Raw genomic sequence first — 20,355 nt, forward strand, 5'->3', positions numbered from 1 at the left:
TATATTTTTTTAAAATAATTAAGGATGGGAAATTCAGGATTTGTGGGCTTTGTTGGTTTTAAAGGAAACTTGCAAGACTCGGTCTCCCAGGCGGTACCCGTTGAGGCTGGCGATGGCCATGGCGGCCTCGTCATAGTTGGTCATGGTGACAAAACCGAATCCCTTGCACTTGTTGGTGTTGAAGTCGCGGATGACCTTGACGTTGTTCACTGCGCCAAAGGGACCAAAGAGCTGCCAGAGGACACTCTCATCGGAATCGGGGGAGAGGTTGTAGACAAAGATGCACCAGCCTGTTCCTGTGTGACCAGGGATGTTCATTCCCACAAGACTTGTCATCCCATCAATGGTGATTGGGGAGAACCTGGGGGGACAAGCAGAAGGGGGGACTGGTCCAGACATCAGTCTGACCAAGGATAACACAGAGATGCACAGACACAGACACGGGGCAAAGGGCTGAGTGAGTGTTTGCAGGAGAGTCTTCAGGGTTTAAAAACCAAAATGCAAAAACTCATGTCTGTGGCATTTCCTCTGATGGGAATGGCTAGGTTGGCTGAGGCACGTATATGTTAAGAGAAAGGCCTAGGTCAGTTCCAAAAAACCACAAGGAACTCCCATAGCAAGGCTCTATCATAGTTCTAGCACAGAATATGTTCATAGGGTATCCACCCTGACCCTTATCCTCCCTCCCCACGGTAGACAGTGAGTTCTTGGGGAAGGGGCTTGATTTCATTCATTCTGTTGCTCCACTTATTTATTCAGTGAAGCACATATAGGAATATCACATAGTGACATGTAGAAACTCAATAAATGTTTATTGATTGAATGAGTGAGTAACATTGGTGGAAGTCAAAACTTGGGAAATTTTATTTAATTTTTAAGGTAGATTAAAGGATGACTCTAGAAGTGCTGAAGTCTTCTTCCCTCTTGCTTAAAAACAAATAACAAGACAAAACCAAAAATATCATCGTATAGATTCTTAGAAGGGCAAATCCATGTCTAAGTGTTATTTGCATTATTTCTGAAGACTGTCTTCACCTTTTCTCTTCCAACCGAATGAACTGACCTCACTCAAGTTTATAGGTAGAGAACAGTTAAGTGTTTATGTTAAGGCCAAAGTCAGGGTCAGCAAAGAGGTTTCAATTCTAGTTGGTTATGGCTACCTAGAGTACTTTGGTAGAAAGGATTCTGGGTCCAAATTTGGTTTAACAGGACAAGAGAATGAATGCTTTTATCAACCAGTGATGTTTACTGGGGGTGGGGACCTGGAGGAGGTGGCAGCCACGCATGCTGCCTCTGTGTCTTTCGTGGCCCCCTCTATGTATGGGCATCTCTCTCTCTCATCATATTATCTGCTAGAGGGTATCAAAGGTCAGGGACAAAGAACTGGGAAAAATGTAAAACGCGTGGGAACAGGCAAGCAGTGTGCTAGGCACCTGGAGATCATCCCCTTCCTGGTACCAGGACTGAGATTGGAGAGACCAGAGCTCTGATAGCGGAGTCTGCTGTCAAGGTAACATCCTTCACTGTGTGCCTGTTCCCATGGTCGGGATACTTACGATGCATGGCCAAGGGAAAGAAATGCCTCGCGCAGGGGGTGTGGTGTGGACTATTAAAGACCGCATCTCCTTCCCTTGACTGTAGGAAGGGGAATTACAGTGTGCAGCTCTACTGAGCAGGATGATGAAGATGCTATGTCCCTAGCAGCTCAGTGGGGCTTATCAAAAGCACATTTGGGAATCTCATGGACACAGTGACATAATGCACTCGACTTCCTGAGATCAGCTTTCAGATTGGGTCTGGAGCACCCGTGTGCTGCATTCAGAGAGCTCTAAAAGCTTTGACTCTATTTCAGCCCCCGAACTCACAAACAGGCTTTAAGTGAACAAAACAGCAAGTTTAAAACACACATACATATATAATCACGGGAGGATTGATAATAACTGTTAAAACCTGTAACAAAAAACACACAAAACCCTGGTTGAGGTGCACACAGATACACTTCATTCTCAGGCTGTGCCCTCAAAGGCACAATGAGGGAAGGCATGGGGGCGGGAAGCAGAAGGTCATCCATGCATTTATGCATGCTTTGGCCAGGGGCTGGTAGTCCAAAATCTGATTTTTCCACTGACAATCGTAAGATTGTCAACCATGATTAACAAAACGTTCTAATTCTGATTTGCTGGAATTTGCCCTCTTAACGGAATCTTGGCATTGCTAAATGCAAAACAGTTTGCTCTGCAAGTTTGCAAAATCAGCTGGCAGAGTTGGAGCCTTTCCCCTGAGGGAAGCCACTCGGAGGACCCGACTATCAAGGGCTCGGTAGCTGTGGCACCTGAACCGTAGGAAGAGCCCGCCTGCAAATAAAAGAAAAAGTGAAACACACAAACACACGTTGTGTGCCCTAAAAGAAACAAACCAACTGAGGTCCGAAATGAAAATTAAGAATTGGACATGCTGGTGGAAGAAAAAAGGAAGAATTAAAAAAAAAAAGTAAAGTTAGTGAATTAAAAAAAAAAAAATTCTAGCCCCAGTCTGTGCCAACACGGACATCTGGCAATCTGTGGAGTTTTAATTACCTCTTTACGCCATAGGCCATATTAAGCAAATTGTCCAGCCTGCAAAGAGAAGGAGGGTCTCTGGGTTAATGCCTCACAGATGGCAAGATCGCTCAATGGAACTATTAATAAGAATGCTCCATTTTCAAAGAAGAAAAGCTCAACCACTTGCCCCAGTGCTCAGGAGCCTATCCACCGCTTTCCTGCCTCCATTACAAGGAATTCGTGTTCAGGTCAATGCTGGAGTTTAAAGCAAGTGTCTAATGAATCTCCCTTTCTTTCAGGGCCTGAATGAATCCCGCCCCCCACCTTTCAGGGCATTTGTGTGTACTTTATTTTACATTGTGTGTGAAATTGTTAAAAGAGGCGGCTTCTTAAGTTGTTCACATTTTATGATAGTGAAACTTGTGAATAAAGGTCTCATATGAACAATTCATGCACACACACAATGCATATCAGAATGGAGCTTTTCTCCTAGTCTAGCTACATTAACTGAATCTTCTTATTACACACATTTTGGGGGGCGGGTAGGAGGAGTTTTGAGGTTAAGATTTTTTTAAAATCAGCTTACTATTTGCAACCGGAAAACACCTCCCGGTAAACTGCTATTCTGTTATAAGCTATTATCTCTCTCATGCTCAGCACCTTTTGGGGACAAGCTATTCACACCACGGGGCAGTAGTAACCATAGTTTCCGCCATTAGAAGCCTGCTGGAAAGGCTTTTTACATAAACACTGCATGTGCTCTCGCACAAAACAAAAATTAGATGACTTGGACTCTTTGTGAAATCATTAACCATTTCCCATTCAAGGGCACGGGAGGACACTGCAGAGGCTGACTTTTCTTCTCATTGTGGCCAGATGGAAGGGCGGGCTCTCTCCCCATGTGATGTTTGAAAAGGAGAAGAACCTTTCATTAAAGGGAAGTTGGGACATGGTGGAGTAAAATAATTATTTAGAATTATTATGGGTAGGTCAAGAATATTCTTATCACTTGCACAGTGGAGGCCGTTCAAACTCAAACTGCCTTCCTGGAGAGAAACCTGCCTTTCAGAACAGTCCCAGGAGAAAGGGAATGCCCCCCTTGCACCGGGAGCTCCCCAGGGGGTGGGGTACCTAAAGGAAACACTGATAAGGCTGGGACACATCTTCCTCATTTTCCCAGGGACTGCTGACGTCATAGTGAGAGCAAAGTTAACACAAACGGGAGCACCCCTGCGCACCTAACCCAGCAGGTACCTGCAGAAGAAAGAGGAGGACAGGCCAACCCACTCTCTCTGGCAAGGATGCGCCTCCTGACCTGCTCTTTCCTTTGACTTTATTAAAGCCACTGCCTTAACCTTAAGTCTACGCTGCCAAATTCAGTCACATCTGTGATGAACTCTTGTTGAACCTGAACCTTATTTGGTTAAATACGGAAATTCGTTTTAAGCCAAGGAATCTGCAGTTTAACCTCAGTCATGGTGGTAAGTTGAAAGGGGGATTGGAAGATCCAATCATCTCATTTGATTGGAGTGAAAACTGAGGCTGGGGGGAGGGGACTTTGGCACAGTGATTCCAGGAGGCAGAGGTTCTTACCCTTGCCCCATCCTTCAGGGCCATGGGCTTCCCTCACCCTCACCCAGCTCTGTACCCAGGTAGCAAGGTGAATGGGCACGTGGGCACCCCTACCTGAACCTCTGGGCCTGGTGGTGAAGCGGGCCAGGGTAGCGCCGGTTGGGGGACTGGTAGAGCTGGGAGAGCAGGGCCTGGCTGGACTTCTGGCTGGGGTTGTTGGCAAACTTCACAGTAATCGGTTCTGTAGCACCGCTGGGCTTCTGGCCGTTCAGCCCTTTGATGGCTTCTTCTGCCTCGATCCTTTTATCAAAGCGGATGAATCCCACCCCTCTGGACACTCCTGGGGAAAGAGAAAGAACCTTAATAAAGAGTGAACAAACCAAACTGGTAAGAAACCCTCCAGGAAGAAATGGGCTGGGCCCCAAGGACATTCCATGGGGAATCGGCCCACTGATGGGGCCAGGGCTGAGCCTGGCTCCCTGAATATCACACACCCACCAAAACGCATCTGCCTGCATTTCTGCCATCATGGCTTTGAACAGGTAACTTCCACCCACAGAACACAGGCATCTCTCACGTCTGCCACTTCCAGCTCTCCTACACCTCCCTGCTCAGTCTTCATCTCCCTGTAGTTGCTGTGACTGATCACCCACTGTCCAATTTCTCACCCTCCAGTGGATCCTCCACAGCTAGCAACCAAGTAATCTATTTGAAGAGCAAACTCTGGCCACATTACACCCTTTAAATTCATTTTCTATACCTTTTTTTTTGGTATCTTTTCAAGTTTTTACCTTGTGCATGGTCTCTGTTCCTCATTGCCTTCCACTCCAAACACAAAATAACAAATAGCCCCCACCCCACCCCAAACCCTTCCATGGCTCCATGTTGCAAATAGATAAAGTTCAGGCTTCTTGGGGTGGCATTTAATATCCCTGATGATCCTGCCCCCAAACCCCTGTTGAGCCTCAGGTCAGCCGTGCTGAGCTGCCAGATGTTCCTAGGACAGGTTGAGTTCTTCCTCGACTTCATGCCTTGACTTGCGCCCTATTCGCCTATGCCAGTGATGGCGAACCTTTTGAGCTTGGCGTTGACTTCATGCCTTGACCTGCGCCCTATTCGCCTATGCTATAGGACGCATCCTATCTGCCTGCCAGATAACTGCAAGTCATCCTCAAAATCCCTGTTCAAACTTTGCATCCTCAATGGAGCCTTCCCAACAATTTCCAGCAGGCACAGCGCGCCTTCTCCTGAGCTCTCACGGTGCACTGGACAGCCTCTAGCAGGTGCCCGGAGCTCTCATGGTGCACTGGACAGCCTCTAGCAGGTGCTCATCACACCGGAGTCCAGTAAGGACTGTGCCTCCTCCACCCTGGACCCCAGGGTTTCCTTCGTCTCTGGACCCTGTGGTGTCCCTCTGCAGTGTCTGTGGCACAGCAGCTTCAATGAAGGTTTGTTGCATGACTTGAAGGAGAAGCACATGCTGAACTGCTTCTAGGGGATGTTTTAAATTGAGAGCGAGTTGGGAGGTGAAAACATTTTGTCATTAAAAATGAAATCTGGGGGTGCCTTGCATTTCTTACTGAGAGGTGGTGGTTGCCCTTCTTTAGTGTGGACCAAGTCCCTCAGTACTGGACCCTGGATTCATATCTCTGCACTGCTTCTGACTAGCCAGACCGAAGTCAGATCCCCCGCTTTGGACCTCTGTTTCCTCCTGTGTGAAAGGGGCCAGTGTGAAGTTCCCTCTCACTCTGTGGGGGCTAACATCGGGGCTAGAGCGATACCTACAGGTTCTTTTCACACACAAATGTAATGCTACCTGGTTGAGGGTTGAAAGAGACTTTGAAGGTCATATAGTTCCACTCTCAACCCAATGCCTGAATCGTCCTCACAGCCCTGCCAAGTAGATCAGCTGCTGCTGGACTGATTCCCACGATGGAGGCTCCTGCCTCCTGAGATGGCCCACTTTCAATGTGGGGAGTTGATTGAGAAGAAGTCTTTCTCTTACGTCAAAAATCTGTCCACTCATGACCCATATCTTCTACCCTATGTAACCATTACCCCTCTGCTCCTATGGATCACAGGGCTCTGGCTGGTGACACTGAGACACAAGGAAAGGAACGACAAAGAAACACTTAACCTGTGACTTGATCAACCAGGATCCGTGAGGTGATGATACGGCCATATTGCGAGAAAAGCTGCTCCAGTTCCTTCTGGGTCATGGTTTTGGGAAGGCCGCTAACATAGAGGTTAGCATCCCTGATGGAGGCAGAGCTCGGGCGGGCATAGGAGACCTAGGAAAAAACAAGAGGAGCTAAATCCATTAGAGGCAACACCTTCCGAGTAGCGAGACCAAGTCTTCCACCAAGATGAGAATGCCTCATCTACCTTTCTAACTCATGGTGTCCGTTTAAATAACTCAGGAGCTCAGATTTTAGCTTCCCTTGTAATAGTAATGAGAACCAGGAGAACAGCAATAGAGGAACAAAAGGAGAGCTGACAATAACTTAAAACAAATGCACAGATAAGGGTCTCTAAGTGCAGAATAAAATAGCTACTGTATTGCAGCTGTTAAATGCAGAACTACCCACGCTTAGAGTTCTGGAGATTTACCTCCTGGGTGTGGGTGTATAGATGATTTACTGTATCCAACACATAATAATCTTTGAATAAATAAAAAAAACCACCCATAAAATTCTGCTCTGTGGATTTCTCTCCTTGGCACCCTCCCCACCTCACCCCCTTCTTCTTGAGCGCATAAAAGCGATCAGGTTCTCTGCGAGATTTTTTATGTTCCATCCTTTGTGCTGCTCCAATCTGTTCCCACAAGGTCTGCTCTCGCTGAATGACAAAGCGCTGGTGAAATGGGGCTGAATGAACATCTGCTTGCAAAACTGGATATGTGACCTTGTCAGAACATCTGCAAGAACCAGTTGCCTTCGAACTTGGAGGCGGAGCAGAGGAAACCACAATAAACACAATGAGGGCGAGGTGGAGAGGAGGGAGGGCAAGGGCAGCAGGAGAGAGATGCGAGCCTCACCGATGCTTATAATAAGTTCGACTTTGTAAATTTGTCCTCCCAGATCTCTCAACTGCTCCCCCCCTCAAAGCTAACACAGAAGTGTAAACAGATCTGAAATTCCATCTGCAAGAAGCCAAATCTGTAGCAGTACACACAAGCAAAGCAAACCCCAGCAGTCATTAATTTTAGACTTTCATTTACTTATTTATTTATTTTTTAAAGAAAACAACATCAGACGTTTGAAATATAATTTACAGCTAGTCTAACAAAAGCACTTTCCTGCTAAAGCTATTTCTGGGGCGGTTATGGCTCAGAATAGATGATGAAAACAGTCATTTCAGAGCACATCTGACAATGTCGGACAGGAAGGGACCTATTTGCCTTAGCATTGTTCAGTTGGGAGTTTTATTTCATCTATAACCAATTTACAAGACTTGCTAAGACTCTAGGGTGTGTGTGTGTGTGTGTGTGTGTGTGTGCAAAAGAAATGGTCCAGGTTAAACTGGACCTCTGGCATTAAGAACTAAAGCTCCAGTAGCGAGGAGGACCTTGTGTCTGAGACAGGGTCTAGCAAAGAGGAACGAGGCATGAGCAGACCCCTCACCATGGCACTCTCTCTCTTTCCATGGCAGAGATGCCAGGTCCCTCTATGGGTTCCACATCTACAATAGATGTTGACTCAACAGGTAAATGATATGAAGGACTAACTTATCTTGCTGATGGAGCAAGGCAGCTCACCTGCAGTGTCTTCACCTTCTAGAAGCTCATGGCTGGCTTCTCCAGGCTCCTCCCCAGGACATGGCTGACAGGCAGAGGGACCTTTACATGGAGGGTCCCGTGTGTGCATTTTTTGGGGTTGGAGGATGAAGAACCAAAAACCCTATGAGACTGTCTGGCCAGGGTGCCACTCCACACGGGGCTCTCCCATGCTGTCTTTTAAGGGACAAAGTCTGGTTATAACCTTGCAAAACATTTCTTTAGGCACGAGGAGGGAGCAGTAAGGAGAAAGAAACAGAAACTTCATGATAATGAAGTTTGTGGTAATGAGAGTCACTCTTGTCGGACCCCTGCCAATTACTGACAAATTATCTGAATGACCTTTGTGTTTCCCTAAAACATACCCTCCTCCCTCTTTGGGTTTGCTCAAGGGGAAAAATTTTCCCACCTACTTCCTCAGCTGCAAATCCTACCCCTCTTTCAGGCGCAGCTCACATGCCACCTCCTCTAATCAGCATTCCCTGATCTCCCAACAGGGCTCACAAAGAGCCGCACCCACAGTACTTAACCTGTCCTGACTTTGACTCACCATCTCTCCATCTAGTCTGTGGATTTCCTTGAGCCCATGGTTGTAAACCTGTGTCTTATTCATCTCTGTGGCTCTAGCTCCCAGCACAGAGCCTGATACCCACGGGGTACTCAACACCCACTGAAAGACTGAATGCACACCACAGCTCACACTGAATGATGCTAACATCAATGGGGTTAATTGTAGCTTGGATTTCTGAGAATTAAGGGGGAATCACTGAGAGTTAAGCATCCAGAACCACAGCTGTGATTCCCCACTAAGCTAAGAGCTAAGGGATAGGCTTCCCATTCTCCAGTGACTGTGGTTGGAAGGACTGAAACAGTGTTGTATGGCTAGACACCATTTAAAGGTCTTCCCAGCAAACATTTCCTGAGGGTCCACTCTGAGCCAGGCACAGTGCTGCATGCTGGGGATATACAACACATAAGGACAAGGCATGGTTTTTTTGCCCTAAAGGATCCCCAAGTGCAATGGGTGCAACAAAGACCACTCAGGAGGTACTCAATAAATGAGTTAAATGGAAGAAGGACTAGTATGCTTATGGACCAATCACCACAATGCCACAAATGTGTGCTATTCCAGGGTGATGTATAGATGCAACTGGAACACAGAGAAGGGAGAGACTAATCTCCCTTTAATTAAGGATTAAAAAGGCCAGGAAGGAGACAGAGCTGAGGTGAGACTGGTGGAGAAACAGGTGGTGTGATAGTGTCAGGGGTCAGGGAATGGTGGCCTGATGATATCACTTCTATTTGAGGACCAACAGGAAGACGAAGGTCAAAGGCTTAGTGTAGGGCCTGCCTGATATCCACAGGGTACATACATGGATTCCCATTAGCTCTGGGCACCCAGAACTGGGGTACAGAGGGGAGCAGGCTGGGACAGACCTGCTGGGAAAAGGAGCTGGCACTGGGAAGCCAATGACACAACCAGAACCATCTCCTCAAAAGACGATTCTGACAGGGAGATTCTCAGTCAAGGAGAATTACTGCTACACACCCCCAGGGACAGGCCCCAGCCACACAGCAGCAGCACGTCCCAAAGGTGAACAGCACCCTGCTTATCTACCCTCTGCCAAGCCAATTCCTGCTGCTTATTTGTTCTCTATTTGCAACCTTACGTCTATTGTTCTCTTAGTTTCCTGTCCAGGAAACATGTAGAAATAGGAGTGGACAAAAATGACAGAAAAAAAGGATCTTCCCACATTCAATATCCAAAACACTCCTTCCAGTATCTAAAAACTTTTCAAATCCCCTCATCCATTTATTAAATCCTCACGGAATGACTACAGGTGGTGGCCCTTTGTTCGGGTGAAACATTTTTAAAGATCCCAAGTCTCAGTTCCTGCAGAGTCAGGCATGGCTGGCTTGTTAACCCCACCGAGCCTAGAGCCTGGGGCTTCAATGCTGGAGGCAGCGCCCTGCAGAAGCCTGTGCCTAAGACCATGGGGATCCAGCTTGCTCCATTCATCCAGGATCTCTGAAGACAAGACTGGCATTTCTAGGCCAGCACTGATCTTGCTCTGGAGCTTGGAAAAAGCTGAAAGGCGGGAGCCTACTCCTCTCTCTCTGGGTAAGGGTGGCCCACAGGGAGAGGAGGATAAATGGCTGACTTTATAAATAATCTTGAGGGAAGATTTGCAGTCACTCCAACTTCCCCATCCCTCTCCATCCCTGCAGGCTCACAGCAGCCCTCCCCCTCCAAGAGTGACAGTACGGCATGGAGCTATGCATCCTGACTGCATCCTGACTGCAGGCAAGTAGTTGACCTTGGGCAAGTCATTATATGTTGATAAGTCTCAGTTTCTTTACTGGTAGAAAGGAGGACAATTCTCCTTTGATGGGTTATTGTAAAGCGTTGAGATAATAGGTTGAATGTGTCTAGCACATACCTAGAATTTAGTTGATAATTAGTAAGTATGATTACTGATGAGTCATACAGGTGTTTGTGGGCCAGCCTGGGACTCCAGCCCTCATTGGGACACACTTTGTAATTTTATCACAAGCAAACATTTGGAACACTGCCAGTGAGTTCCTGTGGAGGCACTGTCCTCGGTCATCCTGGTGGGTCTGGATCGTCCTTGACCACTCCACAGCCATGAAGTAGCCCTAGCACATCCCTACAGGTTCCACTGCTTCCCATCCTCAGAGCGTTTTCCATTTTCCAAAGTGACGTCACAAGGCAGCTCTCAGCGATTCTTGCCAAGGTGGCAAGGCAGGCATTGCCAATCCTCACAGACGGGGCAGCAGGACCAGGGCTGGGGCTGCCCCTTCCCATACAATACTCACAGGTGCCTTCACCTGTGCACTGCCAGGGCTTGGCCTGGGTAGGGAGGGAGGAAGAGCATGGCCTGGGGAAAACCATTTCCTGAATCATCTGGCAACACCTGCTCCTTGTCTGACCCGCCATGGTACAGAAATGGGAGAGGACTTGGAAAACATAAGAAAGGCATCATCTTGGGTGTTATTAGGAAGATAAGATGAGAGGAAAAGCCATCTTCTCTGCCCTGAAAGGGTGTTCCTTCAGGAAAACACTGGCATTAGAAGATCATTCATTTCACCCCTTCCTCAACACTTCCAATGTGTCAGGCCTTGTGCTAGGGGTGAGAGCATCTCTGTTTCAAGGGCCCCACAGGCCGCTGAGGGAAGTAAGCAAACAAGTGAAGAGTGAGACACAGAGGGTTGTTCCTGATGGGGATACTGAGGGGTATACACATTTCATACTCCCTGTGCTTCCTTCCATGTGGAGGGAGCCCCTATAGGAGCAGTGCAGGCCAGGGGAACAGGCGTGCCGACTCTGAATAGGCCTCAGCAAAGGAGATGGGCACATGAGCCTCAGCCGCTGCCTGCTTCCTCCCTCTGGGAGTCAGATGCCAGCTGGAAGCACACTTTCTGCTCCAGGCTCTCAGGTCCTATGGGAGCAGGTTGTGCTCTGATATAGGGAGGCTTGTGGGGACCGGACCACCTGTGATGGGGCGTGTTAGTCTGTCCAAGTGTGGGGTTCTGTGTTAGGAAGCCTATTGTGTCCATGGAATTCATCTGGGACTTAAACAGTATTAAGATGACCTCAGGATTCGATATCTTTTACTCTTTTGCCTCATTTCTCAATGGGTTTAGAACTTGGAGGCATCATTTGTTGGGCACTTCAAATTACAAGAAGGACTTCTATCATTGACTGGGTGTTTTCATGAGCTCAGCATTCTATTCACAAAACTGCCAATTTCTACAAAAACAGATCGTGGTAAGTGGAAATAAAGAGGACAGGTGACATTGGAAATAAAGCACCATCCTTGAAAACTGCTTACAGAAACTTGATGCTATAAGTGGCCTCAAATGTTCAAGGCAGGCCCGGCCGGTATATCTCAGTGGTTGAGCACCAACCTATGAACCAGGAGGTCATGGCTCAATTCCTGGTCAGGGCACATGCCCGATTGTGGGCTCGATCCCCAGTGTGAGGCTTGCAGGAGACATCCAATCAATGATTCTCTCTCATCATTGATGTTTCTATCTCTCACTCCCTTTTCTTTCCCCTCTGAAATCAATAAAAAAATATATTTTTTTAAAAAGTTCAAGGCAGGATCCAAACAGCAGGCCACTCACCTTACACATTTCCAAGGACAAGAAGCTCGCTACTTCATGAGGCATCCTCGTGTGAGGCTTGCAGGAGACGTCCAATCAATGATTCTCTCTCATCATTGATGTTTCTATCTCTCACTCCCTTTTCTTTCCCCTCTGAAATCAATAAAAAAATATATTTTTTTAAAAAGTTCAAGGCAGGATCCAAACAGCAGGCCACTCACCTTACACATTTCCAAGGACAAGAAGCTCGCTACTTCATGAGGCATCCTACACCATCACTGGTTAGTAGACAATTATTTCTTCTACTGAGTTAAAAGCTGTCTTCCCCAGAGTTTCTACCCTTCTTCTATTTCTATTCTAGCTCCACACACTAGGAGCATCCTTCCTGTCTTTATCACCCCTTATCTTGTGAGTCTCACTGGTAGGTACTGGTTAGAATATCAGGCAACTGTATTTTTAGACAGGTCACTTCAAGGAAGTTCTCATTTATCTTACCTTAACTGAAATTGAGCATTTATTCTGGAATGGAAAGGCAACAGAGTAACCTCATTAAGATCAAGAACTTGAGGTTGAAGAGATGTGAGTTTAAATCCAGATCACTTACTGGCTATGTGTCCTTGAGGTAAGTCACTTAACCTTTCTGAGCTGCATTACTTGAATAATGTAGTTTAGAAGCTTTCTAATAGAGATGTTTGAGGATTAAACAAGCTAATGGATATAAGATTCCTGGGCACAATGCCTGGCACACAGTAAGTGCTCAATAAATAACGGCTTTGGTATGATTGCTATGCAGTCAGGCCTTATGCTAGACATTGAAAGTGCAGAGATAAATTCAATAGTTCCTGACATGTAGGACTATTAGTCTAGCACAGGACACACACACAAAAATAGATAATTCCAGAATATCAGGCTGCAGATTTCCCCCAATCTGTTGTAATACCCTACTCTCTGAGCAAGCACAACCTCCCTAGAGCATACAGATCCCCGGGGGACATTCACTTCAAAGAGACCAGGAGAAGAACAGCAGCAGAAAACAGATTCTGGTGCTGCCAGGGCCTTCTAGGAGCAACCCTTTCAAGGACCTCCAATCCTACTCCAAGAGCTGGGAGAGAAGAAAGAAGCCAGCTGGCTCCTGGAAACTACAGCTTTGACTGCAAGGACTGCAGGCAGGACAGGTGTCAGCATGAGGACTGGGGCCACATACTTCCCCCTCCCGCCACCTGATACATGATATTCTGTTATTTGGGGCAAAACCTGATGCTAACATTTCCAAGGGAGTTCTGAATGTGCCACTTCTCCCTGCTCTAACACTTTCAAGGGTTCTCTAGCACCTTGTGATGGAAGTTCCAATCCTTTACCTGAGCATTCAAGTCCGACCTCTCCTCCTACTAATCTCTCCATGCACCTTCCACCTCAATGCAAACAAAAAAAGGTGAATGTGCACTGAAAGTTTCTACTTCCACGTCTTTGTTCTTGCTGTTTGTCCATCATCATGGCAAAAGGGACTCCTGCCCATCCTTCCAGGCTCAGCCTGAATTCTGCCTCCTCCATGAAGCCCAGGCACAAATGACTGCTCTCTCCTTGGACTCCAAAGATGGTACACATTTCAATGGCAGCAGCTATCACACCCTGCCTCCCATCAGCCATCTGTGTCAACACTGAATCTGCCCTAATAGTCTGAGCATTCTGATGGCGGTTTGTGCAGACCTCCTGTGGCATCTAGTTGTGAAGCCTTACATAGGGCAAGTGCTAAATAAATGCTCTCCGAATTGAAATGGAAAGTTGAAATATACTGTATGCAAGGACATTTAGCCCCCGGGAGAAGAAGCGAAAGGGAGTCATGGAGTTGACGAGTATTCAAGAATATCATGAGAGGCTCTGGCACACAGTAGGCCAAATAAATATGTGTTTTAAAACAAAGATGTGGTGATGGATTCGTGTGCTTTACAACTTCTTTTTAAAAGTCCATCAGGTTATGGAGGAGGCTTAGTAAGTACAAGAATTTCGCTGTCTGTCTGGTGGCCCTAGAAGGGAGAGATGTGCTAATGGTGTAATGGCCTGGCTAGTGGAAAAGCCGCTCTCAGACTCAGGGCTTCAGACACTCAGTCACTCTCCTCATTAAACTGCAACTTCTGACTCTTTCTTTATGAAAACCTGATAAGGTCACTGTGGCCACCTGGAAGCTCCATAATAACACTTGCCACTATACAAAGCCTTTTCTGTATGCTGCCCAAGACTCAACAGGACTCAGACTCTGAAACAGGTAGATGGAAACAGTCTTCCCCTCTCCTCATGGAATTTTCACCTTAGAAGTCAACTGTATTCATCTTCATTCTGGGGAGCATTACTTGAACACACACTGTATGCCATGGTGAGATATTATTAGTTCTGTTTTCCAGATGACAAACTCTAGCTCAGTGAGGTCAAGTACTTATCCAAGGTCACAAAGCTGAACTAAGACAAAGCCAGATATGACTTCAAATTTGGGGATCTTTCCCTTATGGTAGGCTGATGTGGACGGACAGTGAAATAAAAGCCGTGTACTTGGCACATACTGCTCTCGCCCTGAAATGTTACCAAGTTGGAAAGATCGCGCTATAATATTTTAGTTAGACTGTTAGAGCTGGAAGGAACCATTCCGTAGACGGGGAAATACGTCCAGAGAAGTAAAGTAAGTTCCCCAGGTCATCCTGGTAGTGTTCGACAGAGCTGGGTCTTGTCTCTCCATCTCAATATAGAGCTCTTCTGACTGAATAATGAGGGGGAAGGGAAGAGGGAAAAACTCAATGACCTTTGATAGGCCACTTATTTGACCTGGGGCTTTGTGATAAGGATGGAGAAGAGATTATTTCCCTGGGCCACTGAGATTTTGGGCCAGCATTGCCCAATAGAATGTTTGGGGACCATGAAAATGGTCTAGATCTATGCAGCTGAATATGGTAGCCACTAGCTACATGTGACTACTGAGTACTTCAAACATACTTAGTGTGACTGAGAAATTGAACTTTTCATTTTATTTAATCTTACTTAATTTAAATTCAAATTATAACCATATATGGGTAGTGGCCACTCTCCTGGAAAGAACAGCTCAAGGCCCAGGAGCAACATGAAGTTACAGCATCTCAGACTGGAAGGGACCTTAAGGATCATTTAGTCAGACTCCAGTCTGGTATAGGAATCCTGTCTTCATCATCCTTAGTGACTCCATTTGAATGTCTTTGACAATCAGGGACTCACTATCACCCAAGGCTAATGTTCTACCCTCGTAACTCCATAAGTTCTCTTCACAGATTCTTGAAATATAGGATTGAGCTTTAGAGTCACTTCAGACTCCCTCCTCCCTCCCCACACCCCGAGGTAATGGAAAAGCAATCATTGTGGGGTGAATGTGTCAGGTTTTTTAAAATCATGAAGCTGAGAATGAGATACAAGACAGCAGGCCAGAGTGGCCAAGAAAGGACCACTATTTCTTGTGATTTAGAGTCCACAGTTCTAACATGGCCAAGGTCTGAGCTTCTTTTTAAAGCAGCTCGCATCACATTGTTGACTGATTTTACACTTGAAGGCTGATAAAGCCCACGCCCCATTCCACGCACATCTAAAAACCTACATGTCCTCCCAACCTGGACCTGTCTAATTTTCTTTTGTAACCCAGACACAGGACACTGTGGATGGCCTCTAAGATGCTGGATCATATCAACCTCACTGGGCAGGGACAGTAGGGAAACCACCTCCCAAACTTCTATCCCTGTATCTGAAATTATTCACTCAAAGGAAGTGAACAGGGCCCTGGGTAGCACAGCAGCCAAACAGAATCTCTCACGGAGACAGCAGCTTGGTATGACTGGGTAAATGGGGCTCCGGTTTCCACTGGCCTTGCCCGTGTGCCCTCTCCTTGCTCCTTGGGGATTCAGTGATCCAGCCGCCCTTGCTGACCTTGGCAGGGGAAGCGCTCCTGCACTGGCTCTGCCTATAGCTATATAATGGGGGAGGAGGAAAAGGCCTTTTTATTATTAACAAGACTGAGGGAGGCAGTCTATTATTCCTGGGTGGGGTGATATCCGTCAGCAAAAAATGATCTGCTAACTCTCCGGAAGCATTAAGAGCAGTGATAGGAGAAAGAATTGCTTATGCCAAGTGCAAAGAAAAGATGCCTCAGCGGAATGGAAGCCTTTAGCAAGGCGGGTGGATGCTGGGGGAGGGAGGGAGGCCCGGATCCCTGATGACCCCTGGCAAGAGCAAGAAGCGGGAGGGGCCAACTGGAACCTGCAAAACTCAAGTGTGGGAAGATTCCCCTGGAGGCACCGTTAGTGCTATTAGAAGAATAAAGTGAAAATGGAGAAATGGCTAAGCCGCATCACAGCCCAGGGAGGCTGGAATAAAGAGCGCGCTCTCCCTCTCCTTCCTGGAGAAGGGAGATGGTTCCTTTTGAAAAGCCTTCCCCTTCTCTAGTCCTGCTCCCCCCTTGAACTGGGCTCCTGCCTCACAATAAAGCGTCTTCTTACTCTCTCACCCCATTTCCCGACTGAGTGCCAACCCTCCTGGGTTCACTGAGTGGCAGAAACAGCCCTTTTCTCGCCTCATCCCTGAAATCACTCACACCTCCAGTTTGGACAAGAGCTGTGCTCTGTGAATGTTTTACTTAGAGTCATAATTTTATAATTTGAGTAATAGCTTAATGCAATTATTAGAAAAAGACAAGACATAAAACCATTTGCAAACATGCAACTCAATGAAAAAAGGAAGGAAATATATAAAGATGGTAACCGCGTTGAGTTGGGAATGGCTGATACTGCCTTCATTATAAGATAATACATTTTCCAAAAAATTCTTCAATAAGCATGTCTTGCTTTTAAAGTGAGTAACAAAGCTCCCAGGAGAGCTTATGAAAAACCAATGCCTAATGCTGACAAAAACCTACCACAACAGCCTGCAAGCTGCTGGTTTCATTCAACAAACACCCCTAGTGAACCTTCTTAGAACTTTACTTTGGCCAGCTCCCTCTCTTGCTCAGCAACCTACTTCCTTGTACAGTTCCCTCGCTTGCTTAGCTCCCTACTTCCCACAGCCCCTCCAAGCCAAATGGGAACCCTGAAGCCGCATGACCACCCGTCTCACTACATTAGAGTCGGTCCTTGGCATGTCTGTGTTCCCTATAAGACAAGAGCTTCCAGAGGCAGCAGCGAACACTTCCCTAATCCTGCTCCTCAAACATGGGTTAAAGTCTAAACAGAGGTCCTATTACTGTGAACGTTTTAGCAGGAGGAATTCCAAACCCTCAAATCCAATTTGGAATCACTTTTTGCTGAAAGGTCTCAGTGTAACTTGAACGTGTATCCAAACTTTGGATAAACATATCCCTCTTTTGAAGTACCACAGAGCCATCTGATTTTCTTTGTTCCTAATTAACGTGAGACCTGGGGCACTGGCCTTGGATTCGATAGTGCGCTTCTTAACGAGAGGCAGGATTCACATTGCAAATTCAGAGGCTGCTCTTTTGGAGCAGATGGAGAGATCCAGGACTGGGACAGGCATCAGTGTGGGGTCCAGGAGTACTGGACATCATTTTCTAGACTCCAGAGCCACTTCACCCAATGCTTTCCAGAGTCTAAAGTGATCTATGTTGGAGCCGACTTGGGGGTGGGGTGGGGGGGTGGAGAACTAAACAAACAGCATCCCCAAAGCCCTAAGTGGGGCAAATCATCTCCACTGGGCTCAGGGTTGAAATGTTGAGAAAAGACTCCGTTTCTCCAGTGAGGCACCAGGCTGCCCTGGCGGGTTGGCAATGCAAGCCCATGGCTGCCTGGCATGCAGCGATGGGAGAATCGCTGGGGCACTGCCTGGGAAGCAGGGGTCTGAGAAGGAATGAGCTGAAGTCAGGTCAGCGCTCAGGTTGATGGCAGAAGCCCTGAATCACGAGTCTGTTTACTCAAGAGCCTGCAAGAGCCACACAATCCACTTGTTTGCTTTTTATATCTCCTTCCCATGCCAGGGAGTATAACTCGTGTGTGTGCAAGGCCAAATGCACACCCACACCCTCACAGAAGGCATGTGCCACTGAACAAACAGGCAGGGCAACATTCCAACATGTATGATCTTCTGCCAATGCCCCCTTTAAAACATTTCTATGTTGTTGTTACTCCAAATCTCACTACCAATGGTGTGATCCTCAGTAAGTCTCTTAACCTCTTTGGGCCTCAGTTTTCTCATTTGTATAGAGAGCACCTCCCTACAGGGTTATTTTAAGAATTAGAGCTGATCTGCATAAAGTACCTAGCCCCAGGATGTTTCAAGGTTTAAATGCATCGAACATGTGAAGGAGATAGACCAGAGTAAATATTCAGTGTCAGGTAGCATGACTGTTATTATTATTTCCTTTCAAGCTCATGGTCACATATGAAGCAGCTCCTCTTCTGACAGAGCGCTTCACAGAACCTCTGGATGCTAACTCAGCTCCACTGCTGGCCACGCGTGTGGCTTTGGACAAGTCACTCCATCTCTCTGAGCCTGCTCTCCAAGATGAGGGCTGGGAACCTGGCCACTGTCCCCCCCACTAACGAGGTTACAATCCAAGAATAATTGCTCTGCAGTCCCATGTTTGCAAACGTGTACTACATGGTTCCGAGGAGATCTCTGTAATCCATGCTTCTAAAGAAGATGCTTGTTTTCCCAGGTAGGCAAGTTATCTGCAGTGATCCACGCTGGTCATTGTGGCTGACTTAGGGATCACACTCTCTGCTTTGATGCTGTGTCTGCGTCATTGTATTTTCCTTGAGGACAGATGCCTGGCCTTGCCCTCCACACACCCTCAGTATTCACACAGTCACATTTCCCTTAATAAATGGAAAACAAATATTTGGGGAACCATCATTTGTGGGCACCTTCTCCTAGCAGCCCAGTAATGAGTCATTCACTTCCAATCAGCAAAACATTCTCTGCATTGATGCTGTGTCTGCGTCATTGTATTTTCCTTGAGGACAGATGCCTGGCCTTGCCCTCCACACACCCTCAGTATTCACACAGTCACATTTCCCTTAATAAATGGAAAACAAATATTTGGGGAACCATCATTTGTGGGCACCTTCTCCTAGCAGCCCAGTAATGAGTCATTCACTTCCAATCAGCAAAACAGAGCTTGTGTATTTAAATGTGAGTTCAGAGGCTTCCAACTGTTTGTCCACAGGTCAACTATTAAGTGATGTTTGGCCTACCTACAGAATGCTTTAAAATGTTTTGAGTTGGTATCCAATCTCTAGAAATTGGGAGACTTGGTATTAAAAAAAAATCTAGATTTCAGTTTCTATTGAACAATCGGAAGATCTGGCAGCAATCTAGGCTTAGACCATCAGCAGTAGCTGAAGAAAAGCTGCCCTCTCTCCTGTGCCACAGCTCACTACAGCCTCCACTCCCCACTTCCCACTTTCCAGAACTATCTCTGACTCTAGCTGTTAGTCATTAATCTTCAAGGCATAAGAGTGGACTTGGTTTGCCTGCATCTAGGTTGTGCATTACATTTAACGTAGTGTGTTTTGCATGAAGCACTCCAAATATGCTCCATAAATGTGAGAAGGAGGGACTAACTTGACTAAAGTTTGCAAACATGTACTAGATCAGCGGTTCTCAACCTGTGGGTCGCGACCCCTTTGGCGGTCGAATGACCCTTTCACAGGGGTCGCCTAAGACCATCCTGCATATCAGATATTTACATTACGATTCATAACAGTAGCAACATTACAGTTATGAAGTAGCAACGAAAATAATTTTATGGTTGGGTCACAACATGAGGAACTGTATTTAAAGGGCCAGAAGGTTGAGAACCACTGTACTAGATGGTTCCAAGGAGATCTCTGTAATGCATATTTTAAAATAACATTTTTTTCCCTCAGATAGATAAGTTTTCTACTCCTCCATGGAGTTAGAGTAGAGAGATAAATCTCATGTCACTTATCAAAGCAAACTGAAGCAGAAGAAGTAAACAGAGGCCCGAAAGGCAGAAAAGCAATTTTTAAAAATTAATAAATGATGAGACTATTAACAGCACATGAAAAAGGTTTGCTTTTCCTCTCCCCTTTAATATGATTTTTACCTTAAACAGTGTGTCCCTGTAGGAAAGGGAGGAAAAGTTAATAAAGGAACCTATCACTCAAACTTAATTTTTAGTATGGCAAATAAACTGCTTTAATGAAAGGGCTGAAATCCCCAGGTTTGCACATTAAACTTTCATTCGTTGTAGAGAATGGAAATTATTGATTTAGCCGTGGCATCATGCATTTTGAATCCTACAGTGGCTTGGAAGCCCACGTTACTGCTGGGTGCAAATGTGTTGGCAGCGTTTTGATG

At 46.3% G+C, this 20,355-nt stretch overlaps 1 protein-coding gene across 1 annotated transcript in view; it reads right to left on the bottom strand.

The window, feature by feature from the left end:
- The window catches only part of ELAVL4 (ELAV like neuron-specific RNA binding protein 4), an 88,905-nt gene that overhangs the window by 2,941 nt on the left and 65,609 nt on the right, over window positions 1-20,355 (bottom strand). Inside the window, exons 6-9 of the mRNA XM_005872506.2 lie at window positions 6,250-6,403; window positions 4,227-4,452; window positions 2,577-2,615; window positions 1-361 (exon numbers count right to left, since the gene is read on the bottom strand). The exon at window positions 1-361 is cut by the window's left edge and continues 1 nt beyond it. Of these exons, the coding sequence (XP_005872568.1) occupies window positions 34-361; window positions 2,577-2,615; window positions 4,227-4,452; window positions 6,250-6,403 (747 nt within the window). The 3' untranslated portion in view covers window positions 1-33. The remainder of the gene's footprint in view (window positions 362-2,576; window positions 2,616-4,226; window positions 4,453-6,249; window positions 6,404-20,355) is intronic.

This window comes from Myotis brandtii, unplaced genomic scaffold, assembly GCF_000412655.1.
Source record: "Myotis brandtii unplaced genomic scaffold, ASM41265v1 scaffold382, whole genome shotgun sequence".
Lineage (NCBI taxonomy): Eukaryota > Metazoa > Chordata > Mammalia > Chiroptera > Vespertilionidae > Myotis > Myotis brandtii.